The sequence below is a fragment of the Oncorhynchus mykiss genome, chromosome 6, assembly GCF_057628025.1.
Source record: "Oncorhynchus mykiss isolate SJ-2025 chromosome 6, ASM5762802v1, whole genome shotgun sequence".
Classification (NCBI taxonomy): domain Eukaryota; kingdom Metazoa; phylum Chordata; class Actinopteri; order Salmoniformes; family Salmonidae; genus Oncorhynchus; species Oncorhynchus mykiss.
Genome location: NC_143027.1, coordinates 30,490,001 through 30,513,333, shown reverse-complemented (window position 1 = coordinate 30,513,333; position 23,333 = coordinate 30,490,001). Strand labels below are relative to the sequence as shown.

The 23,333-nt window shown below is 46.0% G+C and overlaps 1 protein-coding gene across 4 annotated transcripts in view; it reads right to left on the bottom strand.

Moving 5' to 3' along the window:
- Positions 1 to 1,930: 1,930 nt before the first annotated feature.
- The window catches only part of LOC110525712 (transcription factor COE2), a 35,992-nt gene continuing 14,589 nt past the window's right edge, over positions 1,931 to 23,333 (bottom strand). For 2 of the 4 annotated variants that reach the window (XM_036979820.2, XM_090237578.1), the window contains exons 7-16: positions 10,557 to 10,638; positions 8,913 to 9,054; positions 8,601 to 8,731; positions 8,220 to 8,346; positions 7,998 to 8,086; positions 6,787 to 6,852; positions 4,539 to 4,713; positions 4,156 to 4,341; positions 3,830 to 3,997; positions 1,931 to 3,629 (exon numbers count right to left, since the gene is read on the bottom strand). In XM_036979820.2, coding sequence (XP_036835715.1) covers positions 3,604 to 3,629; positions 3,830 to 3,997; positions 4,156 to 4,341; positions 4,539 to 4,713; positions 6,787 to 6,852; positions 7,998 to 8,086; positions 8,220 to 8,346; positions 8,601 to 8,731; positions 8,913 to 9,054; positions 10,557 to 10,638 — 1,192 coding nt within the window. In that variant the 3' untranslated portion in view covers positions 1,931 to 3,603. The remainder of the gene's footprint in view (positions 3,630 to 3,829; positions 3,998 to 4,155; positions 4,342 to 4,538; positions 4,714 to 6,786; positions 6,853 to 7,997; positions 8,087 to 8,219; positions 8,347 to 8,600; positions 8,732 to 8,912; positions 9,055 to 10,556; positions 10,639 to 23,333) is intronic. The other 2 variants (XM_036979819.2, XM_036979821.2) reach the window with 1 other exon arrangement.

Below are 23,333 nucleotides of genomic sequence, written 5' to 3'. Positions count from 1 at the left end.
CTCAGACTGTAGAACACAACCACACACATTGACACACACATGGATATGAATACACTCAGACTGTAGAACACAACCACACACATTGACACACACATGGATATGAATACACTCAGACTGTCGAACACAACCACACACATTGACACACACATGGATATGAATACACTCAGACTGTAGAACACAACCACACACATTGACACACACATGGATATGAATACACTCAGACTGTAGAACACAACCACACACATTGACACACACATGGATATGAATACACTCAGACTGTCGAACACAACCACACACATTGACACACACATGGATATGAATACACTCAGACTGTCGAACACAACCACACACATTGACACACACATGGATATGAATACACTCAGACTGTCGAACACAACCACACACATTGACACACACATGGATATGAATACACTCAGACTGTCGAACACAACCACACACATTGACACACACATGGATATGAATACACTCAGACTGTAGAACACAACCACACACATTGACACACACATGGATATGAATACACTCAGACTGTAGAACACAACCACACACATTGACACACACATGGATATGAATACACTCAGACTGTCGAACACAACCACACACATTGACACACACATGGATATGAATACACTCAGACTGTCGAACACAACCACACACATTGACACACACATGGATATGAATACACTCAGACTGTCGAACACAACCACACACATTGACACACACATGGATATGAATACACTCAGACTGTAGAACACAACCACACACATTGACACACACATGGATATGAATACACTCAGACTGTAGAACACAACCACACACATTGACACACACATGGATATGAATACACTCAGACTGTCGAACACAACCACACACATTGACACACACATGGATATGAATACACTCAGACTGTCGAACACAACCACACACATTGACACACACATGGATATGAATACACTCAGACTGTCGAACACAACCACACACATTGACACACACATGGATATGAATACACTCAGACTGTCGAACACAACCACACACATTGACACACACATGGATATGAATACACTCAGACTGTCGAACACAACCACACACATTGACACACACATGGATATGAATACACTCAGACTGTCGAACACAACCACACACATTGACACACACATGGATATGAATACACTCAGCGCTGCCCCACCCCTTCACTGCTTTGAGCGCTGTGTTAATGAAACAGTTGCTGTTTCCTGGCATAACATTAATTACCCCATCAAAAAAAGAGCTGGTAATTAACTGCCCTCCTTTACCAGTGCTAATTACATTAACAGAGAGAAGCCATTACAGAGGGAGAGAGGGAGCAGGAGAGAAAGAAAGAAGGGATGAAAGGGGATTGAAACAAAGACTGACAGAAAGAATGGCAGGGTAGCGGAGAGAGAGGGGGAGATGGGAAAGAAAGAGGGCACACGCCAGAGAGAGAGAGGAGGAGAGGCTCATGTGGTTCTCAGTGGGGCCCCCAGAGGCCTGGTCCTTAGAGGAATAAGCAAGGTTGCTGCTGGAGAGGAGAGTGATGGGGGGATGTTGTTTATCTTTAGAGGCAGTAGCTACACAGTCTGCAACGCACACACCACAATTAAGATGCTGCGCCTCATCAGCTATGTATACAAAGCAGTGTCAAAATACACAAGCATACAGGTGAGTCAAAAACTTGTCCTGGTGTATTCCTGAATTATAGTCCCATAATGCTGTAGGTAGCAAAACCTCACTTGCCTAAATCGTTTTTAATTGGTCATATTATGGATATCTGTACATTTTTATTGATGTCTAATTGGCATAGATGCAAACACAAAGTCAGGTGCACACACACAAAAATAGACCTTGTTTCTTCAACCTTCCTCATGTTTCAGTTATGAATACCAACAGTGAGCTCTTACTGTGATTTTTGCTTTATTTGGGAGGACAAAATATAATTACACCTTATGATATACAAACCACAATTTCAGACAATCATGTTATTCTGTACCATTAAAAAAGAAAGATGGCTTTTGAACCCAAAAAAAATGTGTGACCTTACATTTTACTACCTGTTATCAAATAAATAAAACCAGTCAAACACTGGAAACAACTTTGAATAGAAGTCAGCTGAAAAACAACAAATGTATTCTGTGTTTTCTAATCCTGAGCATGATGTTTGTATTGTGCTGCAACAGTGAGTAAGAACACTGTTGCATGGGTTTATGACAAATCCCCAATATAACCCTTTGATCTCAGTTTGTGCTTGCTACTGTACTGCATAGTGACCAGAGACTGTGGAATGAAACACATCAAATCAATCAACAATGAAAATCATAATGTTCGACATACAACTTCAAATTGGCCACATGAATGAAATAATACGAGGGAATCAGTGTTGAAATAACATGCATACAAATGAATAATAATATATGCTAACTAGTTTTCCTTTATAGAGAACAGCAAGGTAATTTGCTTTCTTTGACATTGGACATAATGGTTCCATTTTGTTATGTGACAAACCAGGAAAAGAGTATTGGCCAAGGAATTTATTTCAAATAAACATTGGAGTACTACTTCATTCTCGCTTACATATTAATCAACAGTCATGTCTAATAAAACCCTCAAAGATTTCAATAAAAACAAGAATAATGACAAGATAGAGATAATCATGTATATAACAATTGCAAAAAAGGAATTAAAACACGTTTATATTATTCCCTAAACTAAATGTAATAATAAGTTAAATTGCTTGTTTTTTTCTTCTTAAATAAATCAATATATGAATTACTTTTTTACTTTTTATTACCAACACTGGAGGACAAAGAATTTGCCCTTGTAAAATCGTGGAGATGAGAACAAAAAATAAAGGGTCTATCATTCTGGAATGTATATCACCTTCAAAAAGTCTACGACAAAAACCTTGGAGTCTTCAGATGCCTTTGACAGTGTCCTTGGAGACAAATATCACCCTGGTTCATTGAGTTCCGGCACATAGTATCAGAGTTTTCCATTGTCCGTTCAGTTCAGTGCTCTAACAACAAATCATCAACAGACATATTCTTCTACCACACCTCCGCTAGCCAAGAGGTTGATCAGTTTGGGGTAGGTGTTGTTGGAAGAACCAAACGCTGCATAAGGTTGTAGCATTGGGTTGTATGAGTGCTCGTGAAGGCATCTTGACGCTGACTTCTGCTTTCCTTTCAAAATACAGAGACACCCATAGTGCACCCTATAGGGCTCCACTGTGTTGTGGTGTGGCCCAAGAAAGTCTCATGTCTTTGCAGCTACTACAGACGAAGAGGTCTTCTGTCTGCATCTGGAGTGACTGGCTGGTCTTTGGACTCTTTCTGTCCCATTCCCTTTCATCCAGATGAATGATACACGGACTCAACTAATGGCAGGGCATCAGTGAGGATAGTTGTGGGTGGTTGAGAAATCAGTGTGTGTTCCATCATCATCCCTGCCCTGTCAGTGCCTGCAGGGGGGTGGCAGTGTTGGAGCAGTGGTCTGGTCTGGTCTGGTTTGTAGATGGTGGATGGGAGTTGGTGGAGTACTGCTACATCGGGGGAACTACCAGGCCGGTCATCGCTATAGAGAAAGAGAATAGTAATAATCTAATATGTTTTAGATACAAACTTAGTTTTGAAAATAGCAATCATTATTATAACCCAAATAACAGCCAGACATATTTGTATTGTCATGCATGCCTAGCCTATGTGCATGTGGGTATGGATTTGCTTTTATACAGAAAAATGTTTGGGGGGGGGGGGGTTACACAGAAAGGGGTGTTCCTAAGATTGTAGTTTGGTTCTACCTCTGAAGCTGTTGCCTCCTGAGGCGGGGCAGGCAGGAGAGGAAGATCCCTGGGGCCGGAGAACGGGAGCAAAGGCACTCTTCTGTTTGGCTGAGGACGGGAAGGAGGAGAACGGCAGGAGGGAGGATGAGGAGCTGGAACCCGGGATGGTGGGACTAGATGGCATTACTGTGGAGGAGAGAGAGAGAATAGTTGTTGTTACTTTATAACAGAAGGATTCTATGCACTGGTCAACCTTTGTCAATGGTGGGCAATGATGTTTTATTGTAGCAGGGACAGGAAGAAAACACAGGACAGAGTGATTGAGTCAGAGGAGACACACTCACTGCCATAGGGAGAACCAGTGGGGGAGGCACTGCTGAAACCAGGGGATCCTGGCACCCCCAGACTAGTCATGGGCACTGCCCCATACCCGCCACTCATGCCTCCACCTCCCCCATAGCCCGACTGCTGAGGGGTGGAGGCAGAAGGGTATCCCCGTGGGGACAAACTGCTGGAGTTACGAATATAACCTGGAGAGAGAGAGAGAGAGAAACAAAGAGAGAGACCGATAGAGTGTTAGAACAAAAAAGACAGAGGTAAGGAAAACACAGGACGAAAAGTGATTTTCCCACTGGGGATATCACAGCACCACCTAGAAGAAAATCGCAGAGGGACAGACTCTTGTGAATATCACTATAAATCACATAGTAAGTCAAGTACTGCTCACCCTGGCTGGTTTGTCCTGGCTCTCCGATGCTGACCCCCAGCTGGGAGGGGTATGAGCCTAGGCCCATGACACTGCCGTGGGCTGGGGAACTAGGCAGAGCCTGCAGCTGGTTGTGGGGACGGGGAACACTGTACAGGGCCTCAGCAATGTCCGCTGCACGCTTCAGCAACATGTCCTAAAGAGACAGACAATACAAACTGTTAGCCAGACATCAGAGATTTATAGTAGTTATTGATAAGAGTAACAGTAAAAGAGACAAGAACAGCAGAGTTGTTTACTTCAGACTTTAGTCACAAATTTGATGACTTGAGACTTGACTTTGACTTGGAGCCTCATGACTCGGGACTACCCTCTTATACTTGAGACTGATGACTTGAAATGATCTGGCTAGGTTTTGTCATGTTTTGTCATGTTTGTCACTCATTTTGTGGCACAGAGAAGCCATAGACAGAAGCCGCAGCATCGCCATTGCAACAACAAAAAATGTGCAACAGATTGGCTAGTGAAACGCACACTTGGCCCTCTGATTGGACCAGAAAACTGTCAATCAACACCAGTCGGGTGAGCTAGCCAACAGATTGCTGATTTACTGTACAGCCATAGGATCGGGTGCAGCGCAAACGTCAAATTGTAGGGAGAGAGGACAGCCATGATAAATAAACACGCAGCTCCAAAAATAGTTTGGTGATCAAGAATATTAACTGTTTTCTTTGCAAGCTCGGCAGCAATGGGGCATCAAGCGACAGTTAGACTACTAGCATAGGCTTACTGGTCTTTTGGCATGCTAAAATGGCTTGACATTTATAATTTACTTATACTTGCATTTGGAATTTGTTGTTAAAATGAATTATTACTGTGGCGAGGATCCCCCACAGGGGCTCTCCAACTCCTTCCAGTGGAGAGCCGCTTTGTTCAACTCTTTAAATATCTGCTGTTGTTTTCACACATTTAAATTCATGTGTGGTAAGTCTATATTCCATCTAATCCTCCAATAATTACTAGCGTTTCGTTATTCCATCACCATACCATTTATTGCAACACTTAGACATTTCTATTTCATGTTTCATATGATACATTTTCATTTAGCCCGGGCGCTGTGTTTATTGTGCACATGAACATTCGCAAGACTCATGAGGTAGAAGTTCTGTTCATTTAATTCAATGTATGGTTTCGGGTTATGTCGGAGTTCTGTGTGTCTGTGTCCTATGTCTCTGTCATTCTGGATGTGCGTAATAGGAGAATGCGCACCTCAGTGCAGATAGAAATAGGGAAAGGGAAAGGGGGGATACCTAGTCAGTCGTCCAACTGAATGTATTCAACTAAAATGTGTCTCCGCGTTTAACCCAACCCCTCTGAATCAGAGAGGTGTGGGGGGCTGTGGGGGACTGTGGGGGGCTGTGGGGGGCTGCCTTAATTGACATCCACGTCTTTGGCGCCCGGTTAACAGTGGGTTAACTGCCTTGCTCAGGGGCAAAACTATAGATTTTCACCTTGTCAGCTTGGGGATTCGATCCAGCAACCTTGCAGTTACTGGCCCAACGCTCTAAATATAGCAATGTGGCCTGCGTGCCACGCTTTGGAGTCAGTATGTTGAATAAGAAGAAATTATTGTTCTATGTATGAATGGTGATGAAATATCATTAATAATCATTAAGTCTGATTAAGACAAATGTACCAATGTAACAATGAATGTGGAAATTGCCATTTAAATATAGAATTAGAAATTAGAATTGGTTGTAATTGCCAATTGGGTAATTGTATGGTCCTGGGAGGGACTCCTGTTAGACAGATTCCATTTGGCTTCTCAAGGGGAGGATGTGCAGTCCTGCCCTCTACCTGTGTCTGTTCAGATAGGACAGGTTGAGCCTGATACAGAGGCTATGTATTTTGGACCTTCTATATTTATTTGGTCAATCTATTTTGTATGATATGGCCCTTTAACATTGGATCACCAAGACCTGTAAATAAATCAACAAACTGAGCACATCAACCTGCCTTGCCTGCTGCTGATGTCATGACCTCACGACTGCTACAAGGTCATTATTTTACAATGACATCATCAAAATGTGTTGCAGACAAAATAATGAAAAGGGCTGTCTGGTAGCTTCAATAAATAGACCAAGATTTGAACAAGTTATTGCATGTATAGATTCATGTTTTACTCGACTTGAGACTTGACTTGAAAACTTGTGACTCGATTTGACTTGCTTGTGACTCGGTGCCACCTCTGCTGAACAGCACTGGTTACCTGATTACTGTGTGGGTTTCCATACAAGGCCTCTACCAGATCAGCTGCTCTCTTCAGTAGCATCTCCTACACACAGACAGAGAGACATGAATTAGCCTCTGGTGTTACATCGTGTGTACTGTATGTAAAGTGGGGTGTGATGACAGAAGTCACCATGTGTGCTGTGGTCTGGTGTGGTGTAATGTAGTGTGGTGTTGTGTAGTGTGGTGTAATGTATTGTGGTGTTGTGTAGTGTGGTGTGGTGTAGTGTAATGTAGTGTGGTGTGGTGTAATGTAGTGTGGTGTTGTGTAGTGTGGTGTGGTCTGGTGTGGTGTAATGTAGTGTGGTGTGGTGTGGTGTGGTGTAGAGTGGTGTGGTGTAGTGTGGTCTGGTGTAGTGTGGTGTGGTGTGGTGTAGTGTGGTCTGGTGTAATGTAATGTTGTGTGGTGTAGTGTGGTCTGGTGTAGTGTGGTGTGGTCTGGTGTAGTGTGGTGTGGTCTGGTGTAGTGTGGTGTGGTGTGGTGTGTGGTCTGGTGTAGTGTAATGTTGTGTGGTGTAGTGTGGTCTGGTGTAGTGTGGTGTGGTCTGGTGTAATGTATTGTGGTGTGGTGTGGTGTGTGGTCTGGTGTAGTGTAATGTTGTGTGGTGTAGTGTAATCTAGTGTGGTGTAGTGTGGTCTGGTGTAATGTAGTGTGGTGTGGTGTGGTGTAGTGTAATGTAGTGTGATGTAGTGTGATATAGTGTGGTGTGGTGTAGTGTGGTCTCGTGTGGTGTAGTGTAATGTAGTGTGGTGTGGTGTAGTGTGGTGTAGTGTGGTGTGGTGTGGTGTGGTATAGTGTGGTCTGGCGTAATGTAGTGTAGTGTGGTGCGGTATGGTGTAGTGTAATGTAGTGTGGTGTAGTGTGATATAGTGTGGTGTGGTGTAGTGTGGTCTGGTGTGGTGTATTGTAATGTAGTGTGGTGTGGTGTAGTGTGGTGTAGTGTGGTCTGGTGTGGTGTGGTGTAGAGTGGTCTGGTGTAGTGTAATGTAGTGTGGTGTAGTGTAGCGTGGTGTAGTGTGGTCTGATGTAGTGTAATGTAGAGTGGTGTAGTGTAGTGTAATGTAGTGTGGTGTGGTGTGGTGTAGTGTGGTCTGGTGTAGTGTGTTCTGGTGTAGTGCAATGTAGTGTGGTCTGGTCCAGTGTGGTGTGGTCTGGTGTAGTGTAGTGTAGTGTAGTGTGTTCTCACTCACCTTGGCCAGTTTGTCAGGGTCACCAGGGTGTCTGGGGATGACCTTCTGAAGTCTCTGGAAACCGTAGTCTATGGTGGGCTCATTCAGCGCTAAACACAAACACAGATACATCAGCACTAGGTCCTGACTCATCACATGTAATGTTTCTGTTTGATATGTTGTTGGTGAATGGCTGCTGGCTGGGGTAGGTGTGGCTGTGAGGTAAATAAGAGGTGTGTTTACCTGTGTAGATGAAGCGCCCAGGTGTCCCCTTGCAGAACTGTTTGGATTTGTAGGACAGCGTGACCTCCACGACCCCTGGGATGTGGCGAGGGGGCGTCTGGACACGGATGGCGTGGGGCGTGATCAACTAAGAGAAAGAGGGAGAAACAGAGACAAGACAGAAAATGAGCAACAAACGAGACTATTTGATCGTCTACAGTATCTGATAGAATAATACGGTCTGCTCTCATAATGCCAACATGTAACAGGCAGCCAACAAATGACTGTGCTAATGAGACAATCCATATGCGTTTGCTACCTTGTCCCTTATGTCTTCAATCAGTAACAGTCTCGTTAATGAGTTGTTTTAAAGAGACAGTTACAGTGAAGCCACATAGCTACCTCGCTCCACACCAGCATGCTGCCGAACACCACCTGCAGCCCGTCAAAGAAGTTCTCCCCGATCACAATGACCATGGCCCCGCCCGTGGTCCAGCCCTCACTGGGGCTGATGGCTTTGATACAGGGGGTGGCTGTAGAAGAAGAGCAATAAGGTCATTTTAATTGAACTCATTCCACATCCTGGCAATGTATGTTTTAGGGGGTCAGCCCTAGACCTTGAGGTTAGCCATTGTGGAGCACAGTGAAGTGGATAACATGAGTAAGCTACAGTATGCATCAGTACATCAGGGTAGGTAGTGGTGTGTGTCTTACCGTATTCCATGCCGTTCTCCACTGACTCTCCCGGCTCCAGCCTGCGGGCTCTCCGGCCGTGTTTGGAGTTGTTGTGGACAAACATGTTGTCAGACACAGCTAAGACATGTCCGTCTACACTCACAGTGCTGGACAGGACCACCTGAAAGACAGGGGAGGTCAGGAAAGAGGAAAAGATCAACTCACGGTGTATCTGGGTGCCTAAAGACTTGTTACGTCACTTTATGTGAGATTTGGTTTTCTGCTAAAATAAATCCCTTGGCTACAATCAATTTCAGCATCCAGTTCATATAAATATTTCTCAACGGGTAATGTGACGACCCTACTAGATCATATTTTTACATCACCGACCCTCTCTCTGTGGCCTCTCTCCCTCCTATCCCCTCCTGAGGCTGTAGTTGGAGTTGCAGGCCTCATCCCTCACTGACACCAGACATATGGACTGAATCTCCTCTTTTTACTGGGAGTTAGAGTATGATAAATGGTGGCCATAATTTGATTTCTGGCCAACAGCATGTGTGTCCCTTCCTCTCCACAAAGTACACATGTTCACCATGGAGGACATGCAATCAAAATATGTGGATGTTCTTGTGTGCTTGCCTTGGGTCTTCGTGTTTAAGAGTGTCCATATGTCTATATGTGTACATGCAGGAAGGGGTGGCGGTAGTTGCGTGGTGACTATGAAATGCTGATGGACATTCATTTCTAGATATTTGGAAATAGGCTTTGTCATACGAAAGTGGAGTGTTAAGGACTTATCGGTATTGCAGAGCTGCATATGTAGAGACTGGAGCACAGACGCACAGAAAGAGAGAGAGAGAGGGAGAGAAAGCAGATGTTCTTGTAGATGGTTGACTAGGAGAGGAAAGTAATCTGAAGGAAAATAACAGTAAATTATCGATCAAGCAGGAGCAACGGGCTCCTGTCCCGCTCTGATCGTCTTTTAACCTGGAGGTGAGGGCCTTGGAGTGGCGAGCCGCTCATAACGTCTCAGCATGTGTCACCACGCGGGAGTTAAAACAAACATGGTGGAAAACAGGGAGAGAGAGAGAGAGAGAGAGAGAGAGAGAGAGAGAGAGAGAGAATAGAGAGAATAGAGAGAATAGAGAGAGAGAGAATGCCAGACAGGGGCTCCTGTGCTGAAAGACAGCAGAGGAAGTGAAGCGGGAGTGTCCCCTGTGACCACTTCCTGGGTCACGGAGCATGACCTCCCCCATCTGGAGCCAATCACTCAATTCTTGACAACTTCCTGAAACACCTCAGCCTATTTCCTGCCTGCCCCCCCCCCCCTTGTCTCTCCCACCCCACTACCCCCTTCCCTTTCTCTTTCCAGCTAGCCCTCTTTGTTTCTCTATTGATTTTTAACTTTCCCCTCCATTCCAGTGCTTGAGGTTCTGATATGGAGAAATGTGGTCTCACCTATACCTGGGCAGATCCTGGATAACGAAATACCCTCTTTGTGAAAGTAGAGTGGAAAGAAATGCATGTTTTAAAAACCTCCCTCCCTCCCTCCCTCCCTCCCTCCCTCCCTCCCTCCCTCCCTCCCTCCCTCCCTCCCTCCCTCCCTCCCTCCCTCCCTCCCACACATAGGCCTACATGAATAAACACAAACATCCCTCTCTCTCTATCTCCTACACTCCATACCTGAAATCTCCTCATGTCCCTTGGGTTCCCTGCTGTCTTCAGGCAATTTTGGTTACACTTCAGGAAAAACTTCAAGAAGAATCTGCAGGGGAAAAAGAAAAATAGGACATCAATAACTCAATAGACAGGAATATATCACATGGAAGAACAACACATTCATTATTTGTTGGCCTTATTTAGTGGCATTAATCATTTCAAATCAGTCAAGAAGACGCTGATTGGTGTTCTGGTCATAGAGATGCATTATGAACATTGAGTGTGTGCGTGCCTACACGTGTGTGAGTCTGCGTGTGTGTTTGCATGTGCGTGTGTGGTTAATGCTGCTTTGTGATATCTGCCCTTGCATTAATCACTGCTGTTTAGTTTAGCATTAGAGTCAATGTTATTACACTTTAAATCAAATGATGAAAATGTGTAATGCAGTCCAGTGAAAACTGCGGCTGTGTTTCAAAGTGAACAGGAGCCCGTGATATATGCCAGGGGACTCTGGGGACCCCATGGTATCCCACTATGCTGCATCTGAACCTACACATGGGAACAGTGGAGGATGAGAGAATGGCAACTAGAGAGAAAGTGAAAGGAGGACAGAGACAGAGTGTTTGTATGTACGTTTGCATGAGGTTTGTGTGTGTATTTTCTCATGGATGTGTCTCATTAACGTTGTGTGTGTGGGGGGGAGATCAGAGCGTGGAAAGAGAGAGACGGGGTGCTGATAGCCTCCACTAGAGCAGAGAAGAGGAGAGAGATGGAGAGACTGAGATGAAGATGTGGAAAGGAGGGAGAGACTCCAAATCCCAGGTGTACACAGTTCGGCAACATAGCCCGCTGCCATGGCAACGCGGCTCTGCCGCAATCCCAAAGTCCCCACGCTGAGAGGGAAAGACAGAGACGGGAAAGAGAAGGCAACCACAAGGAACACACATTCCATCACAGAGAGCGAGGGAGAGAGGAGGGGGGAGGAAGTGATAGAAAGGGGATAGGCAGGGGAGATAGTTGAGGGAGTAATGAAATGGTCTGAAGAGAAAAAGAGAATTAGAGTGAAATGGGCGTGGTGTAGAGATCAGGACTACTAACTAAACAAACAACAACAGTGATGAGGAGAAATGAGAGAGAGGCAGGAGCTGGGCGGCTAGCTATCCGATCCCACCCACATTGAGCTCACTGCAGATATAAGTCATATTAATGGAGAGACTTTGTTTGGAGAGGGACTTCATATTGGCCCCGCAGCCCAGAACCCTCCCATTCAATGGTCATTTCTCCTTCCCTCTCTCAGCCTCTTTCTCGCTCTTCTTCCATCACTCCCTCCCCACGTCCCTTGTGAACAGGTCCTGGCTCAGAACTAGCGCTTGGTTCCAAGACAGTGTCCAATATTTCTTGATTTGAGCTATTTCAGCGGAGGACAATCAATATTGTTGTTGGCGGAGGGTGATTCTGATTTATCAGTGAGAGCTGGGACCTCCAACCTCACAGCTCCGCTACAGTTGGGCCCGGGGTGGATGTGTGCAAATGGCCACATCGCCTCTCCCTCCCTTTAACCACTTCCTCCTCTTTATATCACTATCCCCATCTCTCTCTCTCTCCCTCTCTCCATCCTTCCCTCCCTCACTCCCTCTCTCCGTCCTTCCCTCCATCAATCCCTCTCTCCGTCCTTCCCTCCATCACTCCCTCTATCCGTCCTTCCCTCCATCACTCCCTCTCTCCGTCCTTCCCTCCATCACTCCCTCTGTCCTTCCATCCATCACTCCTTCTCTCCGTCCTTCCCTCCATCACTCCCTCTGTCCTTCCCTCCATCACCCTCTCTCCATCCTTCCCTCCATCACTCCCTCTGTCCTTCCCTCCATCACCCTCTCTCCATCCTTCCCTCCATCACTCCCTCTCTCCGTCCTTCCCTCCATCACTCCCTCTCTCCGTCCTTCCCTCCCTCACTCCCTCTCTCCGTGCTTCCCTCCCTCACTCCCTCTCTCTGTCCTTCCCTCCATCACTCCCTCTCTCCGTCCTTCCCTCCATCACTCCCTCTCTCCGTCCTTCCCTCCATCACTCCCTCTCTCCGTCCTTCCCTCCCTCACTCCCTCTCTCCGTCCTTCCCTCCCTCACTCCCTCTCTCTGTCCTTCCCTCCATCACTCCCTCTCTCCGTCCTTCCCTCCATCACTCCCTCTCTCCGTCCTTCCCTCCATCACTCCCTCTCTCTATCCTTCCCTCTCTGGTCTCTCTGTATTGTATCCATCATGATGTCATGATTTATATGTTTTCTTAGTAGTTTATGCTGTATTTGAATCCAGTTTGCCTCATAGCCACCGATGAGAGATATATTGGATAATGTTCTGCTGTTTTCATATACTTCTTTTAAACAGTGCACTTGAAGATCCTTCAGTATGTGATTTCTACTCTGGTATATGATGGGGAACATTCTATTAATTTGCTTCAAATTCATGTGGGAACCCCCATAAAGAGACATGGCAGAGTCATTTATAACATTACTGCGGGCTCCTTTGTTGGGCTAAATGACCGTGGCCATGGCCCTGCTCTATCCTAGACACAGACACGCTCCTCTCCCTGCCCAGCCACCTGCTCTCTGGATCTCTGGCCACTTCAAGCGCACCCAGCCAACAATGACCGCTCACTCCACCCAGTCACATTGGTGACTTCACAGCAGGGATGCGTGACATCCCTTTAAAGACACACTCCAGATGTAGCGACGACCCTCCAGGTTCTAGGCCGACATCCCCAGTGGACAGTGTGCATTGGCCTTCCCCTTTCCTCTGACTTTCATTCATCATTCCCTCACTGTGTTTGTTTGTGTGACATTATAAACACTCATACACACTTCCATACAACCCCCCCCCCCCCCCACCCACCTCACCCCACCCCACCTCTGTCCTCCCCAAAAACCCATTCAGTCAACTTTCAGCCCCCTCAGTTCGGACGCACACAGCTGCAAATGCTGAAATTAAAGCGAGACATTGGTGCATATATTAGCATGCATTAGCCGCTTCCCCCTGCCCACTTAACATGCAAATCTCCCAGCCCCGTCGCCTCGCACCTTCTGCCACACATTCATTTGCTGAATTATAATTAGACTAATCTTGCATAATTAATAAGAAGTCGAGGACCCTCTGTTTTTCCCCCGCCTCTGTTGTGGTCGTAAAAGTTTAATATCGGGGTTGTTTGTTTTTGTTTTGGTAATGCAATACGCCCACACACCTCCCCACCCACAGGCTAGAGAGGAGGTGGACTTGTTAAGCATTGGAGGTGATCTGGATGTCAGAAGGAAACTGTGTGGAGAGGAATGTCCATTTTCAAAGGATAACTCCTTTAGCTACACTGTGGCTTAGAGGTGTGCATTTGCAGCTTTGCCTCTCATATTCAAAGTGGTTATTCCATAACCAACTGTCACTGGAATTCATATTTCCCCCACTAATTCAATTAGGAAATTCATTTTGGGGGAGGGGTAACTTTTTGTGACAAGTTGAGATGCAAGTTTAATATTTTATGAGTTGTCCAGTTGTCATTAATGTAAATCATGAAATATCTATGACCCCTCCAACTGGCGTTCCCCACGACCCTCCTCAAAGACCTGATTAGGAAACACAAACAAAAGGTAGGCCCAAGTCTTAAGCCTTGGGATCAATTTCCACACTGGCTCCATGGGGAGTCTGTTTTTTCCCCTCTGTATCTCTGTCAAGGCCTCCAAATCCCCTTTGTCTGCATCTGCTTCAGTTCCCAAGACTAAACACAGGCCTCACAGCATGGGGAGAGCAATCCGCAGGGTGACAACTTGCTTAACTAAAACTAGTTCAGAAAAAAACGAGAGTAAGTCATGACATTGCAATAACAGCAAAGTTACAAACTTAACTCCATAATTGTTTCATTCTTCCATGTTCACCATGGCATTGACTGTCAGACAGACCACGTTTAGCGTCAGTCAGTCCTATCTGAGGCAACTGTTAAACATAGCTGAGCCATTACATATGGCCTTAATCATATCGCTAGCACATAAGCTGCACAGGACCCCTAACAATAACTTTCATTGGCATTTATCAACCTTAATTTCAACTGGCTTAAATTGCCATGTCACAGAGACACAGGACATATCACTATCTATATGCTGATTAGACACAGCTGTATCAGTGCCTGTATCCGTCTATTAGATCTGCTATGGTGCATGGATTTAGCTACAATACACACAACTGGACTAGTTCCTGCAGCCTTGTCTTCCTGTGGGACAGTCCCTTTATCTCATGTGAGCCTGGTCCTCTGTTTGGGACAGCTGCGTTGATGACAATCATCTTTCAATAAAAGACTTGGGAGGGATTTGAACCGTGAGAGACAGAGAGAGGACTAAAATGGAGAGCATTTAGTTTGGCAGGGTGGGAGAGGCTCTGTTCTCTATCTAGGAACACCAACAGAGAGAGAGAGAGAGAGAGAGAGAGAGAGAGAGAGAGAGAGAGAGAGAGAGAGAGAGAGAGAGAGAGAGAGAGAGAGAGAGAGAGAGAGAGAGAGAGAGAGAGAGAGAGAGAGAGAGAGAGAGAGAGAGAGAGAGAGAGAGAGAGAGAGAGAGAGAGAGAGAGAGAGAGAGAGAGAGATGGAGTGACAGGTCAGAAGCATTTAGAAGACAGGCAGAGAGAATGAAGGAAGAAGAGAGGGGTGGGGAAGAAAAGGCTGAAAGAGCGAGAGAAGAGAGGGAGAGAGACAAAAAGAGGAGGGGGAATGTTGACGTCCTGTATTCAGGGCCATCACTCATCAGACATCCCCCCCATCGCCCCCCACCCTGGAAAAACAAAACAGTGTCCTGACATGGTGGGGGGGGGTAGGGGAAGAAAATTAGGAAACCAGATGTGAGGCATTAAAACATACTGACATGCTGAGGACCTTCCTCTGCCACACTCACACACTGAGAACATTAACTTATACACACACACACACACACACACACACACACACACACACACACACACACGCACACATGCACAAACACAAACATTACATACACCCAACAAACTCTATAATAAACGTACACATTCAAATAGAAAATCAAATGCATGTAAACGCAACTTGAAACATATGCACAAAATATGAGTATTGGGTCATGTTTCAAGGCTGTCTATTGGCCGAGTTCTGGATAGGTCAGAGTTGACCTATGAATATTTTACACCGATGCAGAAATCTACAGATGGGTCGTCATGCATCAATGTATGGATATGCATCCAATTAGTATATGGAGTGGGTTGTGGTGAGGGTGTTTTGTTTTCCTCCGTGGGGAGATTTGGGGAGGGATGAGGAGGACGGGGAGGAGGGGAACTGGGGAGGAGGTAATAAATACCCCTGGATCCCAGGGTCCCCTGGCAGACTGGAAGCTAGACTGGTCACCAGGGTTAACACCCGGGGCACCTGACCTTTGACACTGCTAATGGGGCATAGAGAACCCTCCACGAACTGATACCCCCTCTGTAGCATACCACCGCGGGACCATTCACACCAGCCTACTAACTTGGACTAGTACGATTTCTGTACTAAAATACATCTCTCACCTTTACTTAACATACTTTATATAACCCTAACCCTCTCTCACTCCCCCTCTCTCTCCAAACTGCCTTGCATGTTTATAAGTCATCGACAAACCAACCCTTAGCAACTTGTTTTAGCAGGGGTTTCACTTATTTTAGATTTATTTTATTGGGTGCACAGCTATGGGGGCGGCAGGTAGCCTAGTGTTGTGTGTTGGGTCACGTTGGGTCAGTAACCGAAAGGTTGCTGGATCAAATCCCTGAGTTGACAAGGTAAAAAATCTGTCGTTCTGCCCCTGAACAAGGCAGTTAACCCACTGTTCCCCGGTAGGCTGTCATTGTAAATAAGAATTTGTCCTTAACTGACTTGCCTAGTTAAAAAAAAAAAAAAATGCACCTCTGTCCTCTCAAATTTCTAGCACCCCCACCTTTCCTAATCCCACTCTGTCATAATCTATAATATGGCCCATGTTAGTCTCTCATTGATGGCTGTTTTGATCCAGGGATTAATCCTGTCTTCATGGTCTGACAGTCACACTAACAACCACACACTGACAGACAAGACCACTGAGTGATGGTGGAGATAGGTACACCAAATCAATCGAAAGAGAAATTGGTGCGCTTAGCTCAAATGTTTGTAGTGACAAAAGATCTTTGGCTTCAAAAGGCATAAACGGGAAGGAAAAACCTGCACTTAGTGAAATATTCTTTGTTTTAATGTATCTTTCGAGCAGCAGAGGTCAGAACAAATGGCCACATTTTGGCGGCAGCATTCGTCAGCGTTGGTGGAAGGAAAGCACTCACAGATAGACCTGTGGTATCAAAAATAGCGGCTAGATTCTTTGGAGAGGTGCCACACAGACTGAAACAGAGCATGGGGAACGAGGACTCCTTTTAAAGTTTGACCGCTGGATTGGATTTGCCCCCATGGCCCCTTCTCCATTTCAGCCCAGCCTCACCCCTGCAGCCCCAGACCAAAACCCAGCCCACCCGTCTCTAAACTTGACAACTGTGTCAAAGCCAAACATTTAAACCACTAGTGCTGATTTATAGAGCTTGGTAGTGCTGTACAACCATCAGGCGCAAAAGTGCCTCAGTTGCGGCGGGGCAGTGAGGTGAGAGAGGGGTGAGAAGGGGGGACAGGGTAATAGAGGGACATGGATGGGGGCTGATGGACCCTTCTGATAAGTGCGAACGTGGACCTTTTGAACATTGCAATACCTTGGTCTTAAAATGACCTAACAACATCACTGCTGGCATGATGGTATCGGTTGAATCTTTAAAATAGTTGAATGTTGTTCCAGCGTCCAGCACTTGGCACAATAAGAAAAGCGGGAGAGATAGAAAGAGAGAGAGATGTAGGTATATTTAGTTATATGGATCTATGGCTGGACAGACTGACAGAGACATACACAGAGAGATCCAGGCTGGAGAGAACGTGAATGTTCATCCAGGATAGGGAATAGACCTCCCATCAGTAGCCTGACCTTTCCCAGCATGCTTTGTGAGTCCTATGGGATGAAGATTCAAAATACTCTCTCCAAACAGTCGCACTGGAGTCGTTGAGCAGCCCATTGTGTATGGGAAGGTCTCATACATACCAATAAGAACCTTTACAATCCCCACACAACACCGATGACCCAAAACTGGTATTTCTAACTGAAGCAGCATGAATAATGTCAAAATGCAGAAATCAGAAATGTATCAGGTGCTCCCTCCAATACACATAACGATGATTCCTAGATACTGTCCTCCTAACACTGTCAAAACCAATAGGCTTCCATGAGCCGATAATCACCTTTGAGTATTAAATACCCACATACCACAGCACATCCCAAACCCGCCTCAGAGAAGAACAAAGACAGAGAGATGGACGTCAGAGAGAGGAGAGAAACAACAACAGCATGAGAAGAGATGTCTTCTTAATTAGCCAGTAATGATAAGATCTGACAAACAACATCTGTTTCCAGAGAGAGAGGGAAGGAGAGGGGGAGGGAGGTAGAAAGGAGAGGTGTGAGAGAGTGATCGAAGGGAGGAATAGAGAGGGGGGGCGTGTAAAAGAAAGAATGCTGTGTAGCGTGACACCATAGAAGAACGAAGGAAGGAGTGAAGTAAAATGAAAAAGAGAGAGACAGAGAGACAGGGGGAGAGAATTCTGACAGGGTTGAGGGAATCTAGGAACCAGGACGGAAATGACAGATAGAAGGGAGAAAAACAGATCAGACAGACAGACAGACAGACAGACAGAGCCAGAGAGAGAAACAGACAGACAGACAGACAGACAGACAGACAGACAGACAAAGAGAGAGAGACAGAGGGTAGAACTGGATAATGGCACAAGGGAGAGAAGGAGGGAGGGAGAGGTGGAACGTGTGTAGAGATCGGTATGGAATCACTCAGAGGTCCAGGGTGCTGTAATTTACTGTCCGTAGCTAATCCACAGCAAATGTGTGGAGCCATAGAGAGGAGCGGGAGAGAGTGGGAGGGAGGGCAGGACGGAATAAGAGAGAGGAAAGGGTTGGAGGGGGATAGAGGAAGGGCAGGGGGACTGTTGGGCGCACAGCATGCCTGCTGGGAGGCTGTCAGCGGCCACATCACCCCCTGCCCTCAGCCCTGACAGATTCATCAAGAATATTTACACACACACACACACACACACACACACACACACACACACACACACACACACACACACACACACACACACACACACACACACACACACACATACACATACACACGACCATCAAAAACGGTATCAGGAGAATGCATATACAGACGTGTGTTGCTCTAAGGGCTACTAGATATTATAGAAACAGCTGCCTCTAACGCACCCATTTCAATAACAGGTTGTTATAATTACTCTATGACCGTACTGTAGCATGGCATGCACGTCTAATATTCCATCTCTCTAAATACTTCTATATGCATGTTTTCGGGGTAAATAGGGCTATAGGCCTAATTTAAATGTGGTGCTTTGAGGCGGTAAGGGGGAGTATGTTGAGGACGACTGGGGGGATACAAGACAAATCTGAGTCCTCCCTGGGAAATCAATTCTGTCCAGATTCCTGACAAACAGACAAACAAACAAACAAACTGGGTCCGGGCCAGCGCCAGGGGGCATCGTTAAATCCTTAGTGAAATGTAAGACCTTTATATAGGGGCTGACTGACCCCCTATCCACCCCCCACACCTCTTTGCCCCACCCCTACGCACCAGCATCCAGCCAAAGATAACAGCCCCTGTTCCTAAATACCACTGCTAACTGGCCTCTGACTCTGGCCTTTGACACACATGCCTGCCTGCTTGGAGGCTCCACACACACATCCATGTACACACAAACTCTGATACACACACATCCATGTACACACAAACTCTGATACACACACATCCATGTACACACAAACTCTGATACACACACATCCATGTACACACAAACTCTGATACACACACATCCATGTACACACAAACTCTGATACACACACATCCATGTACACAAACTCTGATACACACGCATCCATGTACACACAAACTCTGATACACACACATCCATGTACACACAAACTCTGATACACACACATCCATGTACACACAAACTCTGATACACACACATCCATGTACACACAACCTCTGATACACACACATCCATGTACACACAAACTCTGATACACACACTTCCATGTACACACAAACTCTGATACACACACATCCATGTACACACAAACTCTGATACACACACATCCATGTACACACAACCTCTGATACACACACATCCATGTACACACAAACTCTGATACACACAAACTCTGATACACACACATCCATGTGCACACAAATTCTGATACACATAAACTCTGATACACACAAATCCATGTGCACACAAATTCTGATATACACAAACACTGATACACACACATCCATGTGCACACACATTCTGATACACACAAACTCTGATACACACACATCCATGTACACACAAATTATCTCAAGTACTCTAAAATAAATCATGCTAATCTGGCCTCCTGAGAGTGCTGCCCTACCAAAGGTGAAACCCATTAGTGGCCAGACAAATGGGAAGCTGCTTTCCCCTCTCCCTGTCCCAGTAACACAGCACCCAGTCCCAGCCACTCATGGAGAGTGTGGCCATTTTCAGTGCTATGAGCCCCCTTCCAAACCCCATGTTTACCCCCCTCCCTAAATCCCCATTCACCCACATTAGCCCATTTGCAGTCCATTCCCATTTCCTGTCAAAACATTTCTCTGCTGCGCTCCGTTTCCGACTTCCCCCTCTGTGCGCTCTCCTTAAGAAAACAACATATGCTTGTTCTGAGTGTTAGGGTTCAAGCCACGACACCCAACCCAACGCAGTCCAACGCAGCAAAAGGTGACAGCACAATCCAGTCATCTAATCTGCCACTCATGGTTCACTTCCTTTCTGTATTTGAGTCGTGGGTCTTCCTGGTTCACATGAGACCACATCACAAAATGAATTCTGACTCCTGACTCTGAATAGTGTTCTCTCTCTGTGTTTCTTACAAGCAGTACCTGTCAGTGAGTATTTGATCATTCAGACAGTGGCACCCTCTCCCTCTGTCTGTCTGTCTGTCATTCTCCTCCTCTCATTGCCTCCTGGGAGGAGATGCCCCCCACTCCTGTGCCAGCTGCTCAGACTGGCCCAGCCTGTGGTGTTGTGTGCAGTGGAGCTGCTGGGCCCCGTCTCTATCTCCACTCACTGCCAGTCCCCTGTCTGAAGGGCTCCTGACAGAGGTCTGGAGGGACTGGCCACTACCAGCCACCAGGGAGACGAGGTGCCTGTGACAGGGAAGTGAAGGGACTGGAGGGATTGTGTGTGTGTGTGTGTGTGTGTGTGTGTGTGTGTGTGTGTGTGTGTGTGTGTGTGTGTGTGTGTGTGTGTGTGTGTGTGTGTGTGTGGTGTGTGTGTGTGTGTCTTTAAAGACATTACAGATGTGTATCTGTAATAATGAGAACGTATAGGATCAGCATGTAGGTAGATTGTGCTTGTAGCTATAGCTGGCTCAGTGAGTGCCTGTGAGGGGGATGTATATGTTTTGGCTAGAAGACATGGCACGCTACCAGAGGTAGTGGAGATGAGCCTGTATGGACGGCTTGTCATGCCATTGATCTGTGTATTTCAGATGCAGGATTCCTCCTCCTTCCCCTAAAATCAGGGCTCTCTGGGACATGTAAAAAATGGGTCTGGGAAGGAACCACCATTGTGGAAAGGGTGTCCAGATTACACAGGGGTGGTGGTGGTGGTGTTGGAGGTGGTGGAGGTGGTGGTGGTGGAGGTGGAGGTGTTGGTGGAGGTGGTGGAAGTGGAGGTGCAGGTGGAGGTGCAGGTGGAGGAGGTGGTGGAGGTCTTGGTGGTGGAGGTGGAGGAGGTGGTGGAGATGGTGAAGGTCTTGGTGGTGGTGGTGGAGGTGGTGGTGGTGGAGGTATTGGTGGTGGAGGTGGTGGAGGTGGAGGTGGAGGTGGTGGAGGTATTGGTGGTGGAGGTGGAGGAGGTGGTGGAGGTAGTGGTGGTAGAAGGGGCCAATAGGTCTGTTAACTAGGATCTCCACTCTGACATGCACTGCTGCTGGAGACCATGTCATCCTACTCTGAGCTCCAAGGCTAAAGGAGTTACAGATTCTGTGATCGTGAGAAACAATCTCTAAAACTGACACTGTTCACATCTCCAAGAGGACAAATGATGAGGTAACAGGGCCATTTGGCTTCTACTAGGCATCTGGGAGAGGTGAGGAATTTGACCCCCTGACACAGTCGAAAATGGTTGCTGTTTCCATTTTTTTGGCCAGTTGTTTAATGTTCCTTTCCAAAAACTCTGCTCCCTGCATGTTCCCGGGGGCTCTGTTGAGAGGGGCGGGTGATGTTCCCCTCCATTAAAATTACAGTGAGAGGCTAAGAGGCAAGCTCGCACAGGGAGCAGGGACCTGCCAACACAGATGTACAGGAGCTCAGAACGCAACAGAGGCAACACACAGAGGCAGCACACCGAGGCAGCATAATTAACACACAGATATATCTTACGTATAGGGGAAAAGAGAGAGAGAAAGGGATAGAAGGAAGGAAAGAAAGAAAGAAGGGAGAGACAGGCTGACAGTCAGTCAGACAGACAGACAGACAGACAGACAGACAAGCAGAAACAGACAGAAAATAAGATCCAGACAGATTGTCAAACAGTCCCTTGGAGATGTGGTTGTTGAAGATTCAGACAGATTGTCAAACAGTCCCTGACATGCTGACCACACCGCTCACGTCACAAAATACATTTACACATACATGTTATTCAGTCATTGCACCCACAATGCTGGTGTGCGTCAATGAGCGTCTGCGTTGCCAGGTGCTAAAATAGATGTGGCTTCTATTTGTGATGAAGAATGTGATGCAAGTCCTGCCTCTCCCATCTCCTCATTGGCTTTTAGAAGCATATACCCACGTGCCATCTCCTCATTGGTTATAACCACGTGGGTGATTGAAAGATGAACTGAACGGTTATGGTAATGCACCTTATTATGAAAGTAAAGTTGCTAATCGACATATAAAGTCCAAAGCTAGCTAGCTAAATAAGACAAATTAGCTAGCAACTGCATGCTAGCTAGCTAAATTACCATAAATGTTTAACGCTTTTCAAACTGTCCCCAAATTAATATAATTGGTTCAGAGTTTGTTTTGATATTGCAACCTGCGTATCGTGATCGTATTTGGTGTGGGGGGGACAAAATAATTTTGCGCACGAGGAAGCACGCGGAAGCACGCGCGCGTCTGGTTTGGGCATGGTGATAGAGATGTGGTTGTTGAAGAAAGGCATTCAGATACAAATTAACAAATGATATCTGAATGCTATATTGTCAAACTGTCCAGAGGAATCCGTGTGGATTCCAACATATAGCACGTGCAAAATATTCACTGAAATAATCCTCATCCAAATGAAGACATTAGAACTTGACCCAAATTATTTTCTAGAAGTAAAAGCAATTTAGTGGAAATTGATTTAAAAGCAACCGTGTGCACACTTTCATTCACTGCTATGTGGCGGCCAGATAAAACAACCAAACGTGCACATAACTAGAATCAGGGGTAGAAGATCAATACGGCCCATAATACAAGATGAAGAGCAACGGATTCCTCTTAGGGTCAACTATTTGAAGTCTTCGCAAGGGAGCTCTAATCACATTTCTAAAAGTGGGCTTGACCACAACCATTACTGCTGCCTATAATAAGTATTTTTTATCATTTAACACATAGGAA